General features: G+C 28.0%; 3 protein-coding genes across 3 annotated transcripts in view; 1 reads left to right on the top strand and 2 right to left on the bottom strand.

Annotated features, from left to right (window-relative positions):
* LOC111619933 (glycine-rich cell wall structural protein-like) overlaps positions 1-23,024 on the bottom strand; it is a 61,982-nt gene that overhangs the window by 25,726 nt on the left and 13,232 nt on the right. The gene's annotated exons all lie outside the window — the stretch shown is intronic.
* On the top strand, positions 11,715-12,763 carry LOC111619934. Its single transcript, XM_023361758.1, has 2 exons — positions 11,715-11,784; positions 12,365-12,763. The coding sequence occupies exons 1-2, from the start codon at positions 11,746-11,748 to the stop codon at positions 12,755-12,757; spliced, it is 432 nt and encodes a 143-aa protein (XP_023217526.1). The 5' UTR covers positions 11,715-11,745; the 3' UTR covers positions 12,758-12,763.
* On the bottom strand, positions 14,306-16,111 carry LOC111619925 (glycine-rich cell wall structural protein-like). The gene is made up of 3 exons (XM_023361747.1): positions 16,103-16,111; positions 15,375-16,017; positions 14,306-15,312 (listed from the first exon to the last, which is right to left on the bottom strand). The coding sequence occupies exons 1-3, from the start codon at positions 16,109-16,111 to the stop codon at positions 14,306-14,308; spliced, it is 1,659 nt and encodes a 552-aa protein (XP_023217515.1).

Here is a 23,024-nt window from a genome sequence, read left to right as displayed (position 1 = left end):
CCTGATAACCCGGCATTTTCACAAACTCAGCCACCCTTCGGTCCAAATTAGGCAGAGTTTTCGAGACTCTACTGTATCAAGAAAATTAAAACGCTTAGCCTAATTGCTTGATAACATTTATTTACAAAGAAATGAAAGCACATAAAATTCTGTTTTATTTTTAATAACTACATTTTTAAATATTTAGCATGTAACTTTTTCCAAAGATGGTGTATATTTTTTAAATATTTATTACTCTTGGGGAACGAACTCTTGCAGACAGAGAGAAATTGCGGTACAGTGTCCTCGCAAAACAAACAAATAAAACTACTTTCCAGGCAATAAAAATATAATCTTAAGAAAACAACAGTAACGGGAATGAGTTCTATAAAAAAATTCTAATAACGAGTAAAATCGTCATTAAGTCTGACCCTACTCGAGATACACACGATCTCTCCTCTATCTCTCTACCTCTTGATCTAATATAGCAGAAGGAAAGTATGGCAATCGGTCAAAAAATGACCCCCCAAGATTTTTACATTTTTGGACATTCTTGAAACGTCGAGAAATGCAAAAAAAAATTTTGTATACAGTATATGGATGTTAGGGGCTGTCCATAAATGACGTCCACACTGGAAGGGAGGGTTGGAATTGAAATTTAATGGACGTCCGTTTTATTTCGTTAAATTTTATACAATTTATCACTTTATGAATAACAAAATGCATAAAGGTTTAAGGGGGAGTTGAGTTTTGTTGGATGTCCGGAAAGGGGGGGTTACGAAAACATGGACAAACTGGGACAATAGGGGAGGTGGCAATGAAAATTTCAAGAAGAATGTGGAAGTAATTTATGGACAGTTCCTTAGTGCGTGTATGAGAAATTTTATTTACCCACTTTGAAGCTTAATGACTTCTGTGCCTTTTAATCGAAAATTTCTGAAATTTTCGATAAAAAGCACTGGAGTTATTAAGCTTGGATGAACGAAGTCGTGTCCCACACACACTAACATTAAAAAAAACCGTTTTTTCCCCCATTTCTCGATGTTTCAGGTGTACTGTACTGAGTCCAAAAATAAGTCCGAGTTTTTGTCTATCAAAGTAGATAATAGTTCCCTGTGACGTATTTATGAGGATGATGTGGGTGTAGAATCCAAGTACAGTACAGGCTTTAGGAATAAAAGTTCCCAGAGACTTTAGGAATAAAATTTAAAGTAAAACGAACAATTATTTATTGAGACATGGTCACAATACCGGGCTGCAATTTTTAATCATATTTGTAATTTATTTAATTTAAAATATTATGCTCTGCACCTCAAATCAGTACCGTAGGGTCTTGCCCCTGTACATCATACTTTTCCTCTAACAATAGAATCGTGCAGGTCATTTATCTAACACCTTTCGGGGGAAAATTTTTGAATTGAAATAACGTAATTTCCGGTTTGCATTGGGAGTTCTTATAGAGTTAATCGGGGCCTCCTGCCCCTAAGGTTCCATATCTGGTCTCTCCTTTCATCGATCCAACTTTATTCTCGAGATTAAGGAAGTACAGATAGACGGATGACAGTGGACATTTATAGGTCTACAATTTTTTCAAATTGCAGTCAATAACAACAAAACAATTCTAAATTTAAAATATTAAAAGGAGGATGGTTCTATAAAGACTTTATCGAAATAAAATTTTTTATTTACTTAACTCTAAACAATATACAACTTGTCTACGTGACATGTAGTTTGCAGTTTTTACATGAAATTTCTGTTGTGTCTATCAGACTTTATATCTCAAATTTACAGTTTACAAAAGATAATTATTGCAAGTGAAGACAATTTTATATAAAATGAGGCTAATTTTCGTTCATAAATAATAATAATAATAAAGTTAAATTAAATGATATCGTCTAAACTACATGTTCATTGGGCTGCAATCTGAAAAAATTGTAGACCTATAAATTCCCACTGTCGTCCGTCCGTCCGTCTTTCTTTAATCTCAAGAATAGAGTTAGATAGATAAAAGGAGAGACCAGATATGGAACCTTAGGACAGGAGGGCCCGATTAACTCTAAAAGAACTCCCGATGCAAACCGAAAATCACGTTATTTCAATTCAAAAAATTTCCCCTAAAAGGAGTTAGATAGATGACCAGCATGACTCTGTTGCTAGCAAGAAAAGTATGATGTCCAGGGGTAAGACACTACTAATTTGAGGTGGTGAACAAATATTTTAAATTAAATAAATTAAAAATATAAATATAAATAAAAATTGCAGTCCGGTATTGTGACGATGTCACAATAAATAATTGCTCGTTCATAGAGAAAAACTAAATCCAAAACAGAAAATAATTCGGTCTACGATAAAAACCAGATCTATCTCATTAAAATGGATATGTAAACAGAATATAACGCAAAAATCACATAATTATCAAAATATTGCACGGAAAATAAAAATAAAAATAGTAAATAATTATCGCGTATCTTATCGGAGGAAAAATTATAGATCATAACTTTCAGAGACAAGAGCACATTGGTGAAATATAAAAAATTCTCTTTTACATTTTTATTACTTTATATTTCTTATATATTATAAGTTTGATGATAGCTTACATTGTAAGTGAAATATTCATCAGTCTACATTAAAATTTTATTGTTATGAAAGTGATAAGTATTACAAAATAATGTACAAAATAGTATTTTTGACTATCACACAATTTCCTTTCTATTAAAACATATTTGAATGTAAAGTGACATTAAAATGTTATGTAATAACATAAAAGGAAAAAATGTTATTTAATTCTAATTTAGTTGGGATAATCTTAAAAATTAATAAAGCACAACAGAAAAATTATTGAAATTTTGATATGTTTTCTTTTTAAGTTAAACCGTGAAGTATGATTTACATAAACATGCAATTAGTAAGAAATTTAAACCTAATCTTTTTATGTCACCACCAAATTTAGATTACATTTTTTGAAATTTTCAAAATATGTGTTGCTTCATGCACTCTCACTATATTTAACTTTTATAAATGGTAATTTTATTTATCATTACTTATTACAATATATATATTTTTATTAGGCGATTGCATCCGATTGATATAAAAATATAAATTTATATATGTTAGAGACGATCAAACAAATGAATTTTTTGACCCAAAAGTCTTAAATAAATCTTTCTATAGAATAGTCAAACAAGGTTAATGCTTTAATCTCATTATTCTTAAAGCGATTCTTGTCGAAAGTGACGAACTGCAACGCCTTTCTCTTACATTGTTTAGCATTAAATATTCAAAAATTTTTGGGCAAGTTTGTATTTACGCAATTGTAAAGTCAACAATAAAGTTGACTTTACAATAAAAACATTGAACAAATATTAAGTAATAATAAGTAAATAATAACATAGGTTATAACAAAAATTTATAGAAATAAAACGGAAAAATTTTATTTTTGTGATTGAATACCTATATTTATTAATTTTCAATGAAATTCAATGAACGTTTATTTATTAATGTTTAATTTAACCTAATATTTGCCATGCAGTTATTATTCATTGCATATATATGTATTAAATTGTAATAAAACTTAAAAAAAAGAGCAATGAGCAATTATTTATTGTGACATCATCGCAATGCCGGGCTGCTATTTTTTTTTATCATATTTTTAATTTATTTAATTTAAAGTATATGCTTTCCACCTCAAATTAGTAGTGCTTGCCCCTGTACATCATACTTTTCCTCTAACAATAGAATCGTGCCGGTCATTTATCTAACACCTTTCGGGGGAAAATTTTTGAATTGAAATAACGTAATTTCCGGTTTGCATTGGGAGTTCTTATAGAGTTAATCGGGGCCTCCTGCCCCTAAGGTTCCATATCTGGTCTCTCCTTTCATCGATCCAACTTTATTCTCGAGATTAAGGAAGTACAGATAGACGGATGACAGTGGACATTTATAGGTCTACAATTTTTTCAAATTGCAGTCAATAACAACAAAACAATTCTAAATTTAAAATATTAAAAGGAGGATGGTTCTATAAAGACTTTATCGAAATAAAATTTTTTATTTACTTAACTCTAAACAATATACAACTTGTCTACGTGACATGTAGTTTGCAGTTTTTACATGAAATTTCTGTTGTGTCTATCAGACTTTATATCTCAAATTTACAGTTTACAAAAGATAATTATTGCAAGTGAAGACAATTTTATATAAAATGAGGCTAATTTTCGTTCATAAATAATAATAATAATAAAGTTAAATTAAATGATATCGTCTAAACTACATGTTCATTGGGCTGCAATCTGAAAAAATTGTAGACCTATAAATTCCCACTGTCGTCCGTCCGTCCGTCTTTCTTTAATCTCAAGAATAGAGTTAGATAGATAAAAGGAGAGACCAGATATGGAACCTTAGGACAGGAGGGCCCGATTAACTCTAAAAGAACTCCCGATGCAAACCGAAAATCACGTTATTTCAATTCAAAAAATTTCCCCTAAAAGGAGTTAGATAGATGACCAGCATGACTCTGTTGCTAGCAAGAAAAGTATGATGTCCAGGGGTAAGACACTACTAATTTGAGGTGGTGAACAAATATTTTAAATTAAATAAATTAAAAATATAAATATAAATAAAAATTGCAGTCCGGTATTGTGACGATGTCACAATAAATAATTGCTCGTTCATAGAGAAAAACTAAATCCAAAACAGAAAATAATTCGGTCTACGATAAAAACCAGATCTATCTCATTAAAATGGATATGTAAACAGAATATAACGCAAAAATCACATAATTATCAAAATATTGCACGGAAAATAAAAATAAAAATAGTAAATAATTATCGCGTATCTTATCGGAGGAAAAATTATAGATCATAACTTTCAGAGACAAGAGCACATTGGTGAAATATAAAAAATTCTCTTTTACATTTTTATTACTTTATATTTCTTATATATTATAAGTTTGATGATAGCTTACATTGTAAGTGAAATATTCATCAGTCTACATTAAAATTTTATTGTTATGAAAGTGATAAGTATTACAAAATAATGTACAAAATAGTATTTTTGACTATCACACAATTTCCTTTCTATTAAAACATATTTGAATGTAAAGTGACATTAAAATGTTATGTAATAACATAAAAGGAAAAAATGTTATTTAATTCTAATTTAGTTGGGATAATCTTAAAAATTAATAAAGCACAACAGAAAAATTATTGAAATTTTGATATGTTTTCTTTTTAAGTTAAACCGTGAAGTATGATTTACATAAACATGCAATTAGTAAGAAATTTTAACCTAATCTATTTATGTCACCACCAAAATTAGATTACATTTTTTGAAATTTTCAAAATATGTGTTGCTTCATGCACTCTCACTATATTTAACTTTTATAAATGGTAATTTTATTTATCATTACTTATTACAATATATATATTTTTATTAGGCGATTGCATCTAGACAAAATAAGTCTCCCCCAAGCAAATAACAAAGAAATTTCCAAAAAGACACCAAGATAAGATGAGTTAAAAACAAAGAATTAAAATAGATAAGTATAATATAAAAAGGACTAAAATACATGTAATGCTTTTTACAGTGCTTTTAATACATAAAAATACTATGCAGTAAGTCTTTGACGTTTCTGACAGCTGACAAATCGGTAAAGAAAAAAGAATTAGGGAAATTAAAGTCTATTAAAAAGGGAGTAAAAGCAACAGGAATTATGCTAGTTAAATAAAATTCAGAATCTGCAAATTAAAATAAAAAGGCGGAATAAAGTCGATAAAACATTTATAGGTGAGAATTTTATTGAAATAGACAACTCTTTTATATAAAATTATAAACGCTGAAAGCCTAGACGAAGGAGCAATATCCCGAAGCTACCTTAATAATCTTACCCTAGGGTAAGATGATTTAGAATAGCTCGGGGAAATTTTCTTGATGGCTGTTCCATTTGATACAGTAGACTCTCGCTAATCAATCATCCAGCAAAGCCTCCCGCGTTTCTATGAAAACGTTGGTCATGTCATAAATCCTATTTTCCTGTTTACTCGGGTTTCATTTCTGTGTAGAGTATTGCATTTCCACGCACTGTATTATGTTCGCCCTGTGTCAAAAAAAAAATATCAATACTGAAGAGCAACAGGTCACGTCATTCTTCACCTTCAGGTAGGTTTTAGGCCTATACCTAATCGGCATTCTTGCTTATCTGGCACTCATCTGTGCAAGGAAGAGCACCTACTGTATAAAGAATTAAAATTAAGAAAATAAATTTATTTTCATATTAAATAATTTTAAAATATCTTAGTTTATTAATTTACGCAGTAAAAATAAAGTCAATTTTTATTACGTAAATATAAAAATTTACGTACTGTATTTACTTTTTCTTTTAGAAACAGATCCAAAATAAAGTTTTAGTAACTCATCAAGTAATAATTATAGAAACTACTAAGGTAAACAAACCAACGTGTTTAAATTATTGACAAAATTTCTATTTCAAAATAGTGTGAGGAAAAGTATGCTAATTAAAATGTAAATAAGAAAAAATTTAAAAAAAAGTAAAACGAAATTAGTTTATTGAACTTTCAATAGTTTATAATGATTTTTATATGTATGGAGTATATTTGTAGTGCAATAAATTGTCTAAAATTTTTCTTATCTTTTAAAGAAAATAAAATAATTATTTAAAAAATCGGGGAAAAAACCAAAAGGCATAACTATTTTTTAATATATTATATTGTTGTTATAAAATTTATGTATTAAATTATCTATAGAATTTTGAGTAGGCATAAAATATTTATTTTCAAACATACTTAAATTAAAATTCAATATTATTTATTATATAATTTTTATTATAATAATAAATTTAATTATTGGGTTGCAATTTGAAAAAATTATAGACAAATTCCCATCGTCCGTCCGTCTTTTCTTTAATATCAAGAATGAGTTAGATAGATGAAAGATGTGAACAGATTTGAAAATCGTAGGGTCAGAAGGCCCAGATTAATTATATACGAACCTCTGATGCAAACTGGAAGTCACGTTATTTCTATTCGAAATTTTTCCCCTGAAAGGAGTTAGATAGACGACCGACATGACTCTATTGCTATCAGGAAAAGTATGATGTACAGGGAAGGGCAAGCCACTACTAATTTGAGGTGAAAAGCATATATTTTAAATTAAAAATATGAATAAAAATTGCAGCTCGGCATTGTAACGATGCAATGATAAATAATTGCTCGTTATTTAATAATTTATAGTTATTATTATTAAATAATAATTAAATTTATTATTACTTAAATAATAATCATTTTTGTCCTAGAATGTGCCGATCGAAATCTTTCTTATATTTAAAAAATTGAACTGCATTTTTTTTGTAAATGTTAAAATAAAAAATAAATAAATAAACGTTTAGAATTCTTCGTGAAAAAAGTAAATTAACACTGAGAGAAATGACATTTTTAAATTCTTCCAATTAGTGAAACTTTATTTACTTGGAAGGCAGCCATCTTGATCTTGTCAAAGTGCCACGTGCCGAAACTTTCTTCATCATCGTGTGATTTTATTTTAATAATATTTTACTATATTTTATTATTATTATTATTTTATTGTTTTACTGTCATTTTACGTTGACACAAAGAAAGTATAAATAATTTTTATATTTTATAATAAATAGATTTTATCCTAATTGAATTTTTTTGTATTTATTTTATATTTAATTTTCTTTTCGTACCATTCGTTCATAAGTGCCATGAAATTCACTATAAAAAACAAAAAACTCGCCTAGCAGACGGAAAAAGCATTTTAAAAGATGTGACGTCAAAGCAACAATTAAGTGTTGCCACTTCAAGGAAAAAGTAATTAAATTTAATCAATATAAACTGTTTTACTTTACGCGAACCATAAGCTCCGTACATAAAATAAGACGATAATATAAATCACCGTATTAAAGAAATGTAGAAAATTTATTTAACTTATTTTTACATAAAAATGAATTAAATAATTTTATGCTGACAAAATAGTATATACAACATAGAATAACTTAATACTACAGCATGACATAGTGGCAGAATAATTGCCTAGTAAATATAAGCAGTATAAACTCAATACTACTATAAATCTTCTACTGAAGAAATATATTTTCCATAAAGACTCACTAATGGAAATTAAATCCCATACTTTTGACGAAATCTCGAAAAGTGCTTCTGTGATCGCTCATGGAATTCATGATTTTCTTCATGGTATGTTCGGCTTCGTGAGGATGCATTTCTCTATCCATTTCTACGTGCATTTCCATAACTTTTGTATGTCCTCTATGAGCGGGATGCTTAAGAGTGTATTTAGTTTTCCTTCCGTAAGCTTTTCCTGGTCCAGATGGTCCAGATTGAGGACCATGATGTCCGGTATGAATGTGAGTATCGTGATATTGGGTTTGAGTGTGGCTAGTTTGCATACCGTTAGGACCGTGATGGACGTGATGAATTCCTTCGGAGCTAACGTGATGAATTCTGTGACCGAAAGGAGGTTCGTGACGGTGATCGCCATGCGGTGGGTAAGCTACTATCCATTTTACCAGAAACAAAAGCAAAATTCCGATAATCTGCAATATTAAAGTATTGTTAGAAAAACATATTTCGCTTTACAAATTTAAATTCTTTAAGAATTTTACCTCTTTCATGTTTGTCGGATATGTAAACTGAGATAAGGCTTATTTCATTTCTGTGCAGAGTATCGTAATTTCTTTATATATACTCTATCCAAAACGTATAAATGATTCAATCGAATTTATGCAATATCCGGAATGGCATTCGTTCATTGAATTGTCTCACGCCGTCCTCGAATCGGAATTCTGTAACAACCTTAATATCTTAGCTAATGAAAATGTAGTGACCTACTGACCTAGGAATAGTGCATTTGTTTACATTTAACTTTACTCTTTACCATTACAATTTCACTTAAATCATATAAAATCAAATGTTATGTTTAATTATATTAAACTGTATAAAATTAATTTTAAATTATTCTTTTAATAAAGCAAATGTTAAACGTTGAAGCGTATTTATTAAGAAGCACTGATTCCAGATAAATCAAAGATTATCTACAAAAAGATACGCAAATAATAATTATAAAATTTTATTTGATGTTTAGGTGAAGGATTTGTTGCACATGATTATTTTCTCATTGATAACCAGAAATTACATTTAGGTAATTGTCTGTTACTCTGTGTCAAGGTTGGGTTAAATAATGGGGTCAAGATAATTTGTAGTGATATAAAATATATGGTTTATTATTTATTTCAATATAACTACGGGAAATACACGTGCCAATTTTATGCACACATAAGACACTTCCTAGAAATTAATGCATAATATTTAAGAACGTTTGATATTTCTCTGTATTTGTGTTAATAAACTGACCACATTTCAAATTATTTAAAATAACAATTTGTTCAAAATGTAATTTGTTACAGGCTTTATTTAATTAATAAAGGAATGTTACAAGAAGTTCATTTTAAACTCGAACAATTTATTTCTGATTAAATCTAAAATTTCAGAAGAAAATCTAAATTCATTGATAATAAAACATATCTTAATTAAATATGATTAGAATCTTTCTAAGAAAGAAATATTGCATAAGTCCATATAAATTCCTATACACTTTGACAACTTTTTTATATAGAAAACGCAACTCATTGAGTATTTATAGATCTACACTTTTCAATATAAAAAAAAAAAATATATGCAGACTTTTGTTTGCTATTAGTGGAAGTTACTTATGTATTATATAAGAATGTTGCAGAAACATATTTGAAATATATTCTTGAACAAGTAAATAAATTGTTTTTTTTTGACATTTTTACATTTCAGTATTTAACAATTCCTTTTCCAGTTGGCATTTGTTTCCTACACAAAGTGACAATATCATTTTTACTAAAATTAGCTAAATTAATTGTTAATGAATTCATATTTTTGCTTTTTTTTATTTGGTAGTTTTTATTGTAACGTAAACAGTAAAGTTTTATTGCTATCTGTATTTAACAGATAGCATACACATTTCGAACTCTCCAAAAATAATAATTATTAATTTTCTCTACTTTTAGTATTATAACATCTAAAGAACTTTACATCTGCTCTAGATCTAAAATTATTAGCATTTTCATTCAAAATATTTTTAAAAATTAAATGANATTTTTCTCACCATTCCGTATTTTTTAATATTATTTTAAGTTTATATTTTATATTATTTGATTTTAGTGTTAATTTTTTAGCCTATATTTTGTAATTCTATATTAATTTATTATTACGTATTCTCAATTAGGACGTCAACAGAGGCGATAGCCATGACCACCATTTAGTAAACAGTTATTTTAAATCGTTCCACCTCTATTTCTTAATCTTTTGGAAATAAACTAATAAATACAAGAAAAAATATATAATATTTTGTTTATTTTTCCACGTAAAAACCAGTTTAAATAATCTTATTATTAAAAACAATTTACGAAATCTTCTACCGTCATTTTTGAATAATCAGACTATTTGTCTGCGTAGATCATTAATAATACAATAGCATAAATTTTCGCAAAATTCAATAGAAAGGCCAATGAAAGAAGGTCAACACTTTCAAATTCATTCAAGCAAATGATTTTAATTTGCAAAGTTCAAATTTGCGTGTCTTTCGCGAAGCGTATATTAAACTTATCTTCAAAATTTTTGTTTGACTCGTTTACTTATCTATTAATCAACTATAATCTAATATTTACTTACGTAAAGTTTTAAAAATTGTTGAAAAAATTACAAAGAAAGTAAATTTTATTTCTTTAATTATTTATTTTAAATTAATAAACATAATGTCCAATGGACCATAAAGAACAGCCCTCAATAATAAACCGTTAAATTAGATTTATTATTTTTAAAATTTATTTTATTTATTAATTTTATTTTCACTAATTAAAATGAAGTATAAAATAACGTTTCTTCTATAAAATTATATTTAATTTTAACATTGTATAAAATGAATTCTAAAATAACTAAAGAACCAAGGAAATTCACGCATTTAACTTCGGTAAATAAAGTTTAATTTTTTTTTACTTTTATGTTATTTGCTATGAAGTTTCTCTAGTTTTATGTTTATGTTGAACTGTGAAGCGTTTATACTTCAATTTTATTCATTATTAATTTAAAAAAGTAAAAATCAGTTTTCCTCGTTAACGTTACACATGTGACATAAATACTCATTAGTCCGTTCATTTTCCATTTATATAGAATAAATTTAATCAAGCTCCTTCCTTTCTTATTTTAAGAACAGATTTTACTATTTTATTAGCTTTATTCGTTGCTGTTTCATTTTTAATGTGAAATTCAGCAATCAAAACATTAAATATTTAAATAAGAATCCGAATATTTTTATTTATTTTTTTTAAATCATAAGTTTGTTAAGTATATCAAAAACTTTGCAGATCAAATAGCTACAGCTTCTTTGTTTTCTAATTAATAATAAAATCAAATATCCCGAAAAATAAAAGTGAAATACATAATAAATTATATCATATTTTTGGTATACTGTACATTAATTAATATTCTATTCAATATGGCGCGCGGTAATGAATTTTAGGTTATTGTATTATAAACTGTGACATTTGTAAACAGGAAAGACTCGAAATAACTTTTAATTTCTGGAAATAGGTCTCGCATGTAATCGAAGAAAAAAACGCGGAGACAGTGGTTGGTTGGGTGTTGGCTTTCAATCTAAAACAATTCATGGAAACAGCACGAATGAGCTATGCGCAAAAACATAATACTTTGGAATGTAATTGTATTGGTAAGTTCTGGTTGTTTAATATGTATCGACTAAAACATTTAGCTATTATCTAGAATATTGATCTAGAATATTATCTAGAACTAAAAACTGAAGTGCCATTTTATTACAAAGTAATTTATTAATTTGTTAAGATAAATAAAGTGTTTATTATAATTAAATGGGGGAAAACTGGACAAATTTTATTAAAAATGTCCTATTAAATAATTAAAAAATTTTTTTTAACTCTATAAAAGTTTCGTTTTAATTACTAAATTTAAATCATCGTTCCACCATTTCAGTTTCGACGAAAAATGCTTCGATTACTATATAATTTTAAAAAAAATTATTTTAGTATGTCCATATCTATTGATTATGTAAGATAACGTTTAATATAAAATTAATATTTAAAATTCCTTTTTATATATTTTAGTAAGTGATAAATGCTTTATTTTTAAATATATTTTCTTTAATTTATCTTACTTATATTGTTAATTCATAGTAATATCACAGCGAAATGTATTAAACTTCTAAAAAAATATATATACAATAAGCATTAATTTTTCTGTAAGGTTTTAATTTACAATGATTACTTGTTTAAAAGGCAACTGTTATTATCACAACCACTGCGAAACCCAAGTATAGCAAGTACGACGTGGTTCAATACGAAGAACGAGACTTTTACGACGATCCAAAAGTATACGGGCATGGTCCATGGCGGTTCGAAAGACATGGTTATGGTGTCAATTACGGAATTAAAGATCCTGGTATAGCTTATGAAAAGGGATACGGATATATAAAGGCATTCGGTAGAGATTTCTGTCCGTATCCTATTAATCAGTGTGCTCATTTCAATCCGGAAATATTTCAATATAATGGGGACAGGACAGAACCTTACTTTGGATGGAGACCCAAAGGTACAACTGCTTCTGATATGTATAAGGATCCGTACAGAAAAGCTGGAATCATAGACGGTAGCTATTTGAGTGGGCCTTAAAAATAATTTCACTAGCTTCTAATTTTGTTTCTGATCTTCAATAAATAAATATTATATAATTTATATGTTTTGTCAGTTTCATTTTTCTTTAAATTTCTAATAAGAAATAAATACTATAATTTTAAATGTGCATCAAAACTAATACAATTTTTCTAATGAATCGTTTGCTAGTTTTGATACAAAATTTAGATATAATTGTCATATTTATCAATAATAAACGTGTTAAAATTGTAATCAAATTAATATTGAAAAGCTTAACAGTTCTTGAAAGTTAGTTTTAGCGGTATTGTTATGACATTTAAAACTGTAAATGGTTTTAGCCAACTTAACAAGAGACTTAACACACATCGCCCTGAAGCGTAACCTGTGATATGCTAATAAAACCAAAGCGCTATGATTTTAAATGTTGAAATTTTGATGATATTTATGTTTTGAACAAAGTATGCAACATTTAACGGAGAATTTGAAATAGTTTATTATATTTCTTTTATTTAAATGTGAATTTAAAGCGCGATACGTCACGCACAGTCGAGCGTAACGTATCGCTTTTGTTTTTATCATTTAACTGAACTTGTATACTGCACAATTGAATTAAAAGCTTATTGATTTAAAAATGTGTTTACTGAAATTTTAGCCAACACATGTTAAGAAAACTAATTCACTTCGTTCATCATTACGAAAATGTTGAAAAGAATCGTGGAAATGGTGATTTCATCAAGCATAATTTCATCTACAACTTTTTAAATCGTAATTATTAAAGTTTACGAAAATCATTAAAATTATGTAATTGATATTTCTTAATGTAATGTTTTATTATTCAAATAAACTTTTAAGAAGCAGTAAAAGCTTCGAAAGAGAAAGTTTGTTGCTCATATTAAAAGAATAAACAAAACCATTGTCTCTAGATTTTAAATTAAAACTAAGCTTAATGTATATTATGAAATTCATAACGGAAAAAATTTAACTTTTTTCTAGTTCAGGGGAAAAAGAAACATTAAAATAAACGTTCTCCTCACTTCTAACAATGTAATTTTATTCTTAAGACAAACAATTTATACACAACACATAAGGAAAAGGACAATTTTACAAAAAGCTATGAACAAACGATGATTTGTGATGGAAAAATGATGCATCCATCGGAAAATATAAACACTTTACATGGAAGAGAATCGACACAAAGTGTCAAATGCTTCTTCAAAATCTTGTGTCAAAATATTTCATCAGTAAATTGATGAATCACTCGATGATTTTATTAATTGATGATCATATTGTGGCCTATCCTGTAATTAAAAATATGTTATTAGATTTTTCTTAATAAAATAAATAGAAATTAAATATTATATATATATACAGTATATTATACATCCTACAATATATAATATATATATATAATATATTTCTCACGATAAAATGAATTTTTTTTTCCGGAAGAGTATGTATTTCAAAAAATAATTAATCTTATTATCTTTTAGTAATAAATATATAGCAATTTCATAAATAATGTACGAAATTTTCTCACCTACTGTCAATATTCGTATTTTTAACCCACTATCCGCTTTTTCCCAATAATGGGATTACGGAAAGACTCCTTCCACCAATAACTGGTAATTTACCAGTTACTCCAATCGACAGTGGGTGAGGGGTATGAATGAATCCGTGTCCGACTAAAGGTCCACCTTTAGCTCCTCCAACGTAAGGGAGATGAGCTAAATTGCCTTTAGCTCCAGCAAATGGAAGATGGCCTACAATACCTTTGCCTGCTCCGACGAATGGGAGATGGCCTACGACACCTTTTCCTGCAAATGGCAGATGATGGCCTACACCACCTTTAACTCCTCCGATAAATGGGAAATGGTGGCCTACACCCTTTGCTCCTCCGACAAATGGCAGATGATGGCCTAAACCACCTTTCGCTCCTGCAGCAAAAGGTAGGTGTCCGAAATGTCCATAACCACCTTTAGCAAGTGGAACACCTCCTAAAACTCCAATGCCTTTGCCTCCATATGGTAAACCGCCCACTCCTATTCCACCAATTCCTTTACCGCCAAATGGAAGACCTACTCCTCCGATTCCTTTACCTCCAAAAGGTACACCAACTCCTCCGATTCCTTTAGCCCCGAAAGGTACACCAACTCCTACACCTCCGATTCCTTTACCTCCAAATGGCAAGCCACCTACTCCTACACCTCCGATTCCTTTACCTCCAAATGGCAAGCCACCTACTCCTACACCTCCGATTCCTTTACCTCCAAATGGCAAGCCACCTACTCCTACACCCCCGATTCCTTTACCTCCAAATGGCAAGCCACCTACTCCTACACCTCCGATTCCTTTACCTCCAAATGGCAAGCCACCTACTCCTACACCCCCGATTCCTTTACCTGCAAACGGTAAGCCACCTACTCCCAATCCTTTACCACCTGCTCCTAATCCGCCCAGACCTCCTCCAATACCTCCTACTCCTTTTCCTACGAAGGGCAATCCACCTACTCCAAATCCTTTACCACCTGCTCCTAATCCGCCCAGACCTCCTCCAATATGTCCTACTCCTTTTCCTACGAAGGGCAGTCCACCTACTCCCAATCCTTTACCACCTGCCCCAGACCTCCTCCAATACCTCCTACTCCTTTTCCTACGAAGGGCAGTCCACCTACACCTAATCCTCCTTTAGCGGCGCCTGCAAATGGTAATCCAACGTGACCAAGATGATGTCCAGCACCTTTAAGAGCTGCAGCACCTACAGGTATTGCACTTGTGGCAGCATGACCCAGAAGACCATGGCCTAATCCATGGCCTAACCCATGGTGTAATCCATGGCCTAACCCATGGTGTAACCCATGTCCAATGCCGTGTCCTGTGATATGTGCTATGGGTGTTAAAATACCTTTACCACCAGCTGCTCTCAAACCGTCGAAAGCTCTACGGAAATAGGTAACCATATAGGCTTTTCCGTATCCAACACCACCAAGACCATGGCCCAAATGACCCACATGACCTATATGACCCAATCCTCCGAGGTGATGTCCGAGGCCTCCGATTGGATGATGATGTTTAACAGCTGCGGCACCTAGATGAGGAATGTGAGGAACACCTATACCTTTGCCCCCAATAAAAGGGATACCTGACAAACCTTTACCACCTATGCCACCTATTCCTGCCAATCCCGGAATACCTTTACCTCCAAAACCTCCTATTCCCCCTATACCTACGGGTCCTACGGCCGCTGCGTATGCAATCCAAGATATCAGGAGAGCGAACAGCTGTAAAAAATGTCGAGAAAAATGTAAACAATTGGTTGGTATGAAATATAATTCTACAATTGAGTAGATTACTTTCCAATCTTACCGGCTTCATGTTTTATCCTCAGTTTATTAGTAGTTAGGAGAGTGGTCTATCTTACGAGAATTGAAGGAGCTGTTATGAAAACCAGCCATTCGACGCCTTTTATATATCCGTAAACATTATCTAGTACAAAATGGAAATTTCTCTTTTCACTGGTTGTTATTTTTAGTCTCTTCTTTGGTTCCGGTCACTCGACTTCATACAGACGAGTTTTTTGGTCCTCACCAACGACTCTTTTTTTTTCGAACTTTTGATATTTTCCTTTGGAACACCCTAAAGTTTTAGGTCACCCTCGGGGTTTCCTTCTGATATAGCAATCGGAAGTGATGGTTTCTGGTTTATCTCTTGTACTAGAAACCTCTGGAAAGTTTTTAACGTTGGCCTATATATTGAATAGTAGCTTCCGTTCTGTTGCGTGACCTGTCTGTATCGGAAGTGTTCGTAATAAATTCACTATTTTTAAACAACTTTATTCTTTTTTTTCATAATTCAATTTTCGACATTAACCTATACGATACGTAATACTTTATTATAACTATTAGACATGTTACGAGTGACTTTTTATTATCTTTTAGTCTGTAAATAAAATTGGTAATGAATTAAGAATAATTAATGTAAAACTTTCGCATATTTTTCTCCACTTTTTAATGTTCATATCCTAAACTTTATTTAAAAAAAGGAAAAGCACAAAAACAGCAAATTTACATATAAAGACGGTTACATGAAAAATAAAAGTTATAAACAAAATTACATGTTAATTTAGTTTACTTTTTAAATATGAAAATTTCATATATATTTTCTAATTGAAAAATTAAATAGTTTTAAACTGAATACTTTATTTAATTTTGCATTTATATTCATATATATATATATATTCAAAATATAGTCTTTATATTTAATTTACTTATAAGAAAGTACATAAAATTAGAAGAGATAAAAAATGTATTATATAAAAATAAAAAAATTCTAAAACGAAATTAAAAAACTTTTAATCCCTACAATATATGTTAAAAATACAATATTTGAAAATATATTTATTAACAAACATACGTCAATTTCCAAATATAACTGCCAGGAATTATAATTGTAAGACACGTAAACTGTGTCAGTCAGTCAAAAATCAAACAGGAAGTAAACTATCAAACCGAACTGTATTAGTTCTTTTTGATATTTTAATAAGTAATTACAAATAAAACAAGTAAAGATTTTAAATTTAATTTTTAAAATAAACAATAAAAGTTATCTAAATAATAAAAAAAATTCTGTCAATTACCTGTTAGTTAGTTAGAAAAATATATTTTCTTAAAGTGTTCATCGATTTTATAGCATTTTATTCGATTCATTTCGTTAATTTTTTATTTATTTATTTTCGCAATTGATAATTAGAGAAAGTGGTTCCTTAATTATATGTAATTGTATCATTACTTATTGCTTCATTTTTAATATCTGAATAATTTGAAATTATTTTCTAAATCAATGTATTAACTTAAAATAAAAAACCGGTATACTTTTACATTTTGCTTCCTTGATTTTTTAATTTTAATTATACTCTAAAGCAGTGTTTCCTAAATTGTTGTATGTGTACCCCAGGTTACGCGACAGGTCTTCAGGGGTATCAAGTAGACATAGAATCATTATTGAAAAAAGTCCTGTAGTAACGAATTATTTTAAACGTATGTACAGTACGTTTCCTCATAAATCATACATTTAGTATGAATTCTCCTAATCAGTTGTAATATAGGAAAGTTTGCAATAGATTTGTTTTCATTTGAAAAGGAGATACTTTGAAAAGTAATTATGAAATTCATTAAAAGAAACTCAATACGAAAATCAAATATAAAGCGCTTAATGTCATTTTTTAGATTTTTTTCAAAATTTTATAAATCATAAAAAACTAAAGAAATCATTTTACTTAATGCAAAACTTAAATATTATTTTTGTTTATACAGTTTGATATTCGATTACGATAATCGGACGATCTTCTAGAATGACCTCGATGTTCGAGATATTTATAAAACTTACTTTCTAACCGCGATTATTGTTTAGTTTCAATTCGATAAAGATCGACCTTGTTTAACGAGTAGTAAAAATAAAACTGTTCGACATATTATACAATAGTTAAGGAAAATCGAAATTCATTACTCAAACAAAATAAAAATAACTTGACCCGAGATAATTTTATGCACTGACTTTTCTCAACCCGACAACTTAATTAAATATTTAGCTTGTTCAGTTGCTTGTTATGGTGTGTTTCTTAACAAAATTTCATTTTTATAACCGATGATCACGTTTTAGAATCGGTAACTTTTTAATTTTTTAAAATATAATAATAATAATAATTTTTTTTTTGAATAATAAAAAATTAGGATTAAAATGTATATAATTAATTCCGTATACTTTAATAAAGTTAATTGAGCTTATTAACTTAAAAAACTTTAAAAGTACAGTACTCTAGATTAAAATCGTACACTATAGTGCGGAACACAATTAACACATATAATATAGCCTACAATTGAAAGTAATTACCTATAATTATAATTAATTAATAATTTATATTAATTAGTATTATTTATAAGTAATAATTTGATATTGCAAATGATATTGATTGATATATTTTCAAAGTTTGCATTACTAATTACTATTATTATTATTATTATTGTACTTTAAAAACCCGCTGTTTTGTCATAATATAATCGATTTTTAATTGTAATAATTCTGATTGAAGTAGAGTAGCCTATATTTTATGATTATTCTTCAAATAAATTTTATTATGAATAATGTAAAAATAAATAACAATATTTTATAAAATTTACTGTATGTATTAATTTAAGAATATCCGACCAATGTTTAGTTAATTTTTTTTTATCTTTGTATATAAATATCAATAAATTTTTTAAATAAAATAAGAAAATTTTATCTAATACTGCTTTTGTTTGTTAATAAAGTAAAAATATTTGTTTAAAAATATAATAAATGTATTCAAATGAAAATTTCTCTGAAGATTAACAATATTTTAAAATAATAATACTTTTATTATTCATAATTTATATTTGATACACAATCTTCATAATTAAATATTAGACTATATAAAAGTTGTTAATTACATAAATAATTTTTCTTGTTTTACAAGACAATGTTATTACTTTTCATAATAATATTTTTATGAATATTTCGAATTTTTTTTTAACAACTAAGCATTTAATTTGTTTAAAATTCAATTAAATTACTGTACTTTCTATGTACAAATTTTATTTATTTTGTTGAATTACATGTTAACAATTATTTTATATTAATCAAATTTTGAATTTATTAATTAGAAAAATATTTATTAATATTTAACACCAATAATTATTATGAATATAGGATATACGAATAAATAAAATATGACTTTTTATAAGTAGAGTCATTGGGAGTGAAGGACAATGGAAAGATAAAGCTGCAAAACAAGAAAGAATGGAAAACAATAGTGACGGCGACAAGGTATCTAGATGACTAGAAGACCATGATGCTGATGATAATAGCATCACCATGTTGTCTTACGAATATCGAAAAATTTTTTAAGATTACTTCTTATGAATTTTATTAATTGCATTTCAAGTTAGATTTTTATGTATATAAATAGGTATTTATTTATAGAAAAAAATACAAATAAATGATGAACAATAAAATTATAAGAGAGAAGTTATATCGCTTATTTTACGAGATATTTAAACGTATTTAAAATAACATAAAATTCTGTAGATAAATTAATAAATTTAATAATATTTTAATTATTTTATAAATCGCATATTTAAAAAAAATTGAAAAATCGTAATAAAATTAAGAGAACTTAAATCAAAATTTTGTCTTCTATGCATCTGAATTGTTTACAAATTAAAATATGTAAATACTAAATTTATATATTAAAAATGTAAAATTTTGAATATATTTTGACTTATTTTCATGTTATAAAAGATATGAACATCGAAAACCTTATAATTCTCATATTTTAGAGAAAATAAATATCAGTAAGCGTCAAAATCCTCCCAAAGAACACATAAGACTATTTTAAAGAACTGAAAAATGTTGCAAAGCACATTTAGTACGAAAAACTTTATTTTTATTTGCATACTTTATATATTTACGTATATAATTATAATTATCCGAACAACGTAATTATTTTATTAATTAATAATAGTTACATACGAAGAACATATGTATTGGCAGGATTTTGATGCAAAAATTTATATCATATTTGTGGGAAAAAGTACAGTTCAATAATCAGTATAGCCTTATTTGGCCGGTAAAATATTTCGAATTTTTTTTAACAACTAAACATTTAATTTGTTTAAAATTCAATTAAATTTTTGTACTTTCTATGTACAAATTTTATTTATTTTGTTGAATTACACGTTAAAAATTATTTTATAGAACAGTTCAAATCAATTTTATAATTACGTATTTTCTCTAAGTTAAAAGGACATTTAATTCTATAGATAACTACGTAAACGATGTCAAAATGGCTACCGGCTCGATGCATTAGTGTTGTCAGCTGTTAATAGATATCTATGCATGATTATTTTCCGGTTCTCGTGTATTTCATTATGGATTTTCCCCCCTTCTTCTTCAATCAAATCGAATAAATACCCAATGAGATCGTGCATAGAATTAGTAATATCCCTGCAATTGTGCAATGTTATTTGTTCCACTCATCCTGTACACGTTCCTATAATTGGTGCATGCTTTTAGGAGGAGATGCATAGTCAGCGACATTTAAGAAGGGACCATTCAGGCAGGAATATTTTGATCCGGAAGCCATGACATTGCTCTTCTGGATGTATGTTTTGGATCATTATCTTGCTGGTAAATGGAAGATCTCCTGTCAATGTGGTAACAATCAGCAGATTGTAACAAATAATTGTCAAGTATTTCAGTGTAAATAACTCTATCCATTCTATTAGTTGTATAACATAGCATTCCAGGCCCAAAATAGGTAATATACACAGTAGTTCCAGACCATTATTAGACTACTATCACCAAATTTCAATCTCGCTCAGTTATAGAGTTCATCGAGCAGTCCATACCCATTTCGCCCATTTTTAAATTTTAAATCAAAATCTTGGTTACAATTTCGAAGAAAAATATGGAAAAAGAGTGAATAATATAATAAATCTTTACATATGTAGACTGAAAGACAGTCTAAATATTATCAATTCAAAGAATGTAACAAATGAAAAACATTACATAAACATGGAAAACTTAATGTTCATTAATTTTATATTTAGAACTCTTGCGAAAGGCTATTACAAATATATTAAAAACAAATTAATTATAATTAATGACATAATGTATAGAACTAATAACAAAAATTCATAATTCTTTGTTAAGAGTTTTGAATGCAAGATAAGTTAAATAAAATAAAATAAAATAAACTATTATTTGATATCATTCAGTTAAACCGATTTTATTTTAACAGATTTCATAATTTTCGGCTAATTCTGATAATGAATGGTTTCGTAATGAAATAGTTTCAAAAAGTATATAAAGTATTTGAATTCTATTTAGTGGTCATTATAAATCTGAAAAAAATTTGTTAACTATAAAACATTATTGATTTTCATCTCAAGACAATGCAGTATTTAACAATATCTTCTAACATTAAGTTACAAGTAAGCATAGTTGAAGTATAAAGATATAGCCTTCAATCATATAACAATAAAAAATCAGTACTGTAGTCTTCATCCAAAAAAATAGTAGACTATACTGACTTTCCTATAGAAGTTCTCGTAATAAAATATACAGTAAAATCCGTCCAAAACGAAAACCTCCCTAAACAGGAAATAATTCCTCAAAATAGAGCCATTTTCTGTTTTAAAAAAACCTGTTCAAAACGGAAACTAAAACGGAAAAAATATTCTGTACCGCGCGATTCCGGTTTACACAGGTTATACTGTATATATTATTCATTCAATTTTGTTCTTCATCTATCTTCTTTAAACATTTTTTTAAACATTTTATCATTTCATTTTGTATCATAGCAGTAATGTTACAGGAATGACATTCGAATAAAAATAAACGTCAGAATCATCCAATTTCGTTCTTTATTTGAATATAATAATTGCCATCAGTAACACTAGATGTATAGACGAAATAATAAAAAATAAATATAAAGGGTTAAAACAAATCAATTTTATATTCAGAATCATTCATTTAAGTAACAAAATATAATTTTTGTGTGTTTTTTACACAAGTCATCTGTATTTTGATGCACACGCATTCATACAGTAAAATTTTAAATGTTTGTTACTTATATTATAATCATAACATCTTTCATTTATAAATTGTATTTTACTTTATTTTAATTATATTAGGTAAAAAACGAAAAGGATTTTTTATATTATTTACAATGAAAAATATTCTTTCCATAACTGCAATTGTATAAGGCGAAACAATAAAAGTGACTAAAATAGAAAACGCCTATTTATAGCCTTTTAAAATCTTTATTACAATTTTTCAATGAAATTAATTTTACTAAAACTTAAGGAACATTTCTTTATTGACATTTTAAATGAAATATTAAACCTACATTATTTATGAAACCTTACAAAAGTCCATATTGTCTTTTACATCATAAAATATGCCAATATTTAAAGTAATTTTCTTTATGTACTTAACCTTTTATTACTTCTATAACCACGCGTTATTCATTCCAAAAATCTCGTGGAAAGAATATACGAAAAATATCTGTTACAATTATTTTTTCACAGATTTGTTTTGTGATATTATCTATTCTAATTCAGCAGCAATTCAAGCTGTTAAAGTTGAAGTTGATAAAATTTTTACAAATTTATTTATATCTAAAAATGTTCATAAGAGATTTTTGCACAAATCTCATTTCTACTGAATTTATTCTAATTTCCTTATTTCTATATAGAAAAATATCCCA

This window comes from Centruroides sculpturatus, unplaced genomic scaffold, assembly GCF_000671375.1.
Source record: "Centruroides sculpturatus isolate CEXI.00-Female unplaced genomic scaffold, Cexi_2.0 scaffold235, whole genome shotgun sequence".
Lineage (NCBI taxonomy): Eukaryota > Metazoa > Arthropoda > Arachnida > Scorpiones > Buthidae > Centruroides > Centruroides sculpturatus.
Note: the sequence above shows the minus strand (reverse complement) of the source record. Positions and strands in the feature narration are given on the sequence as shown.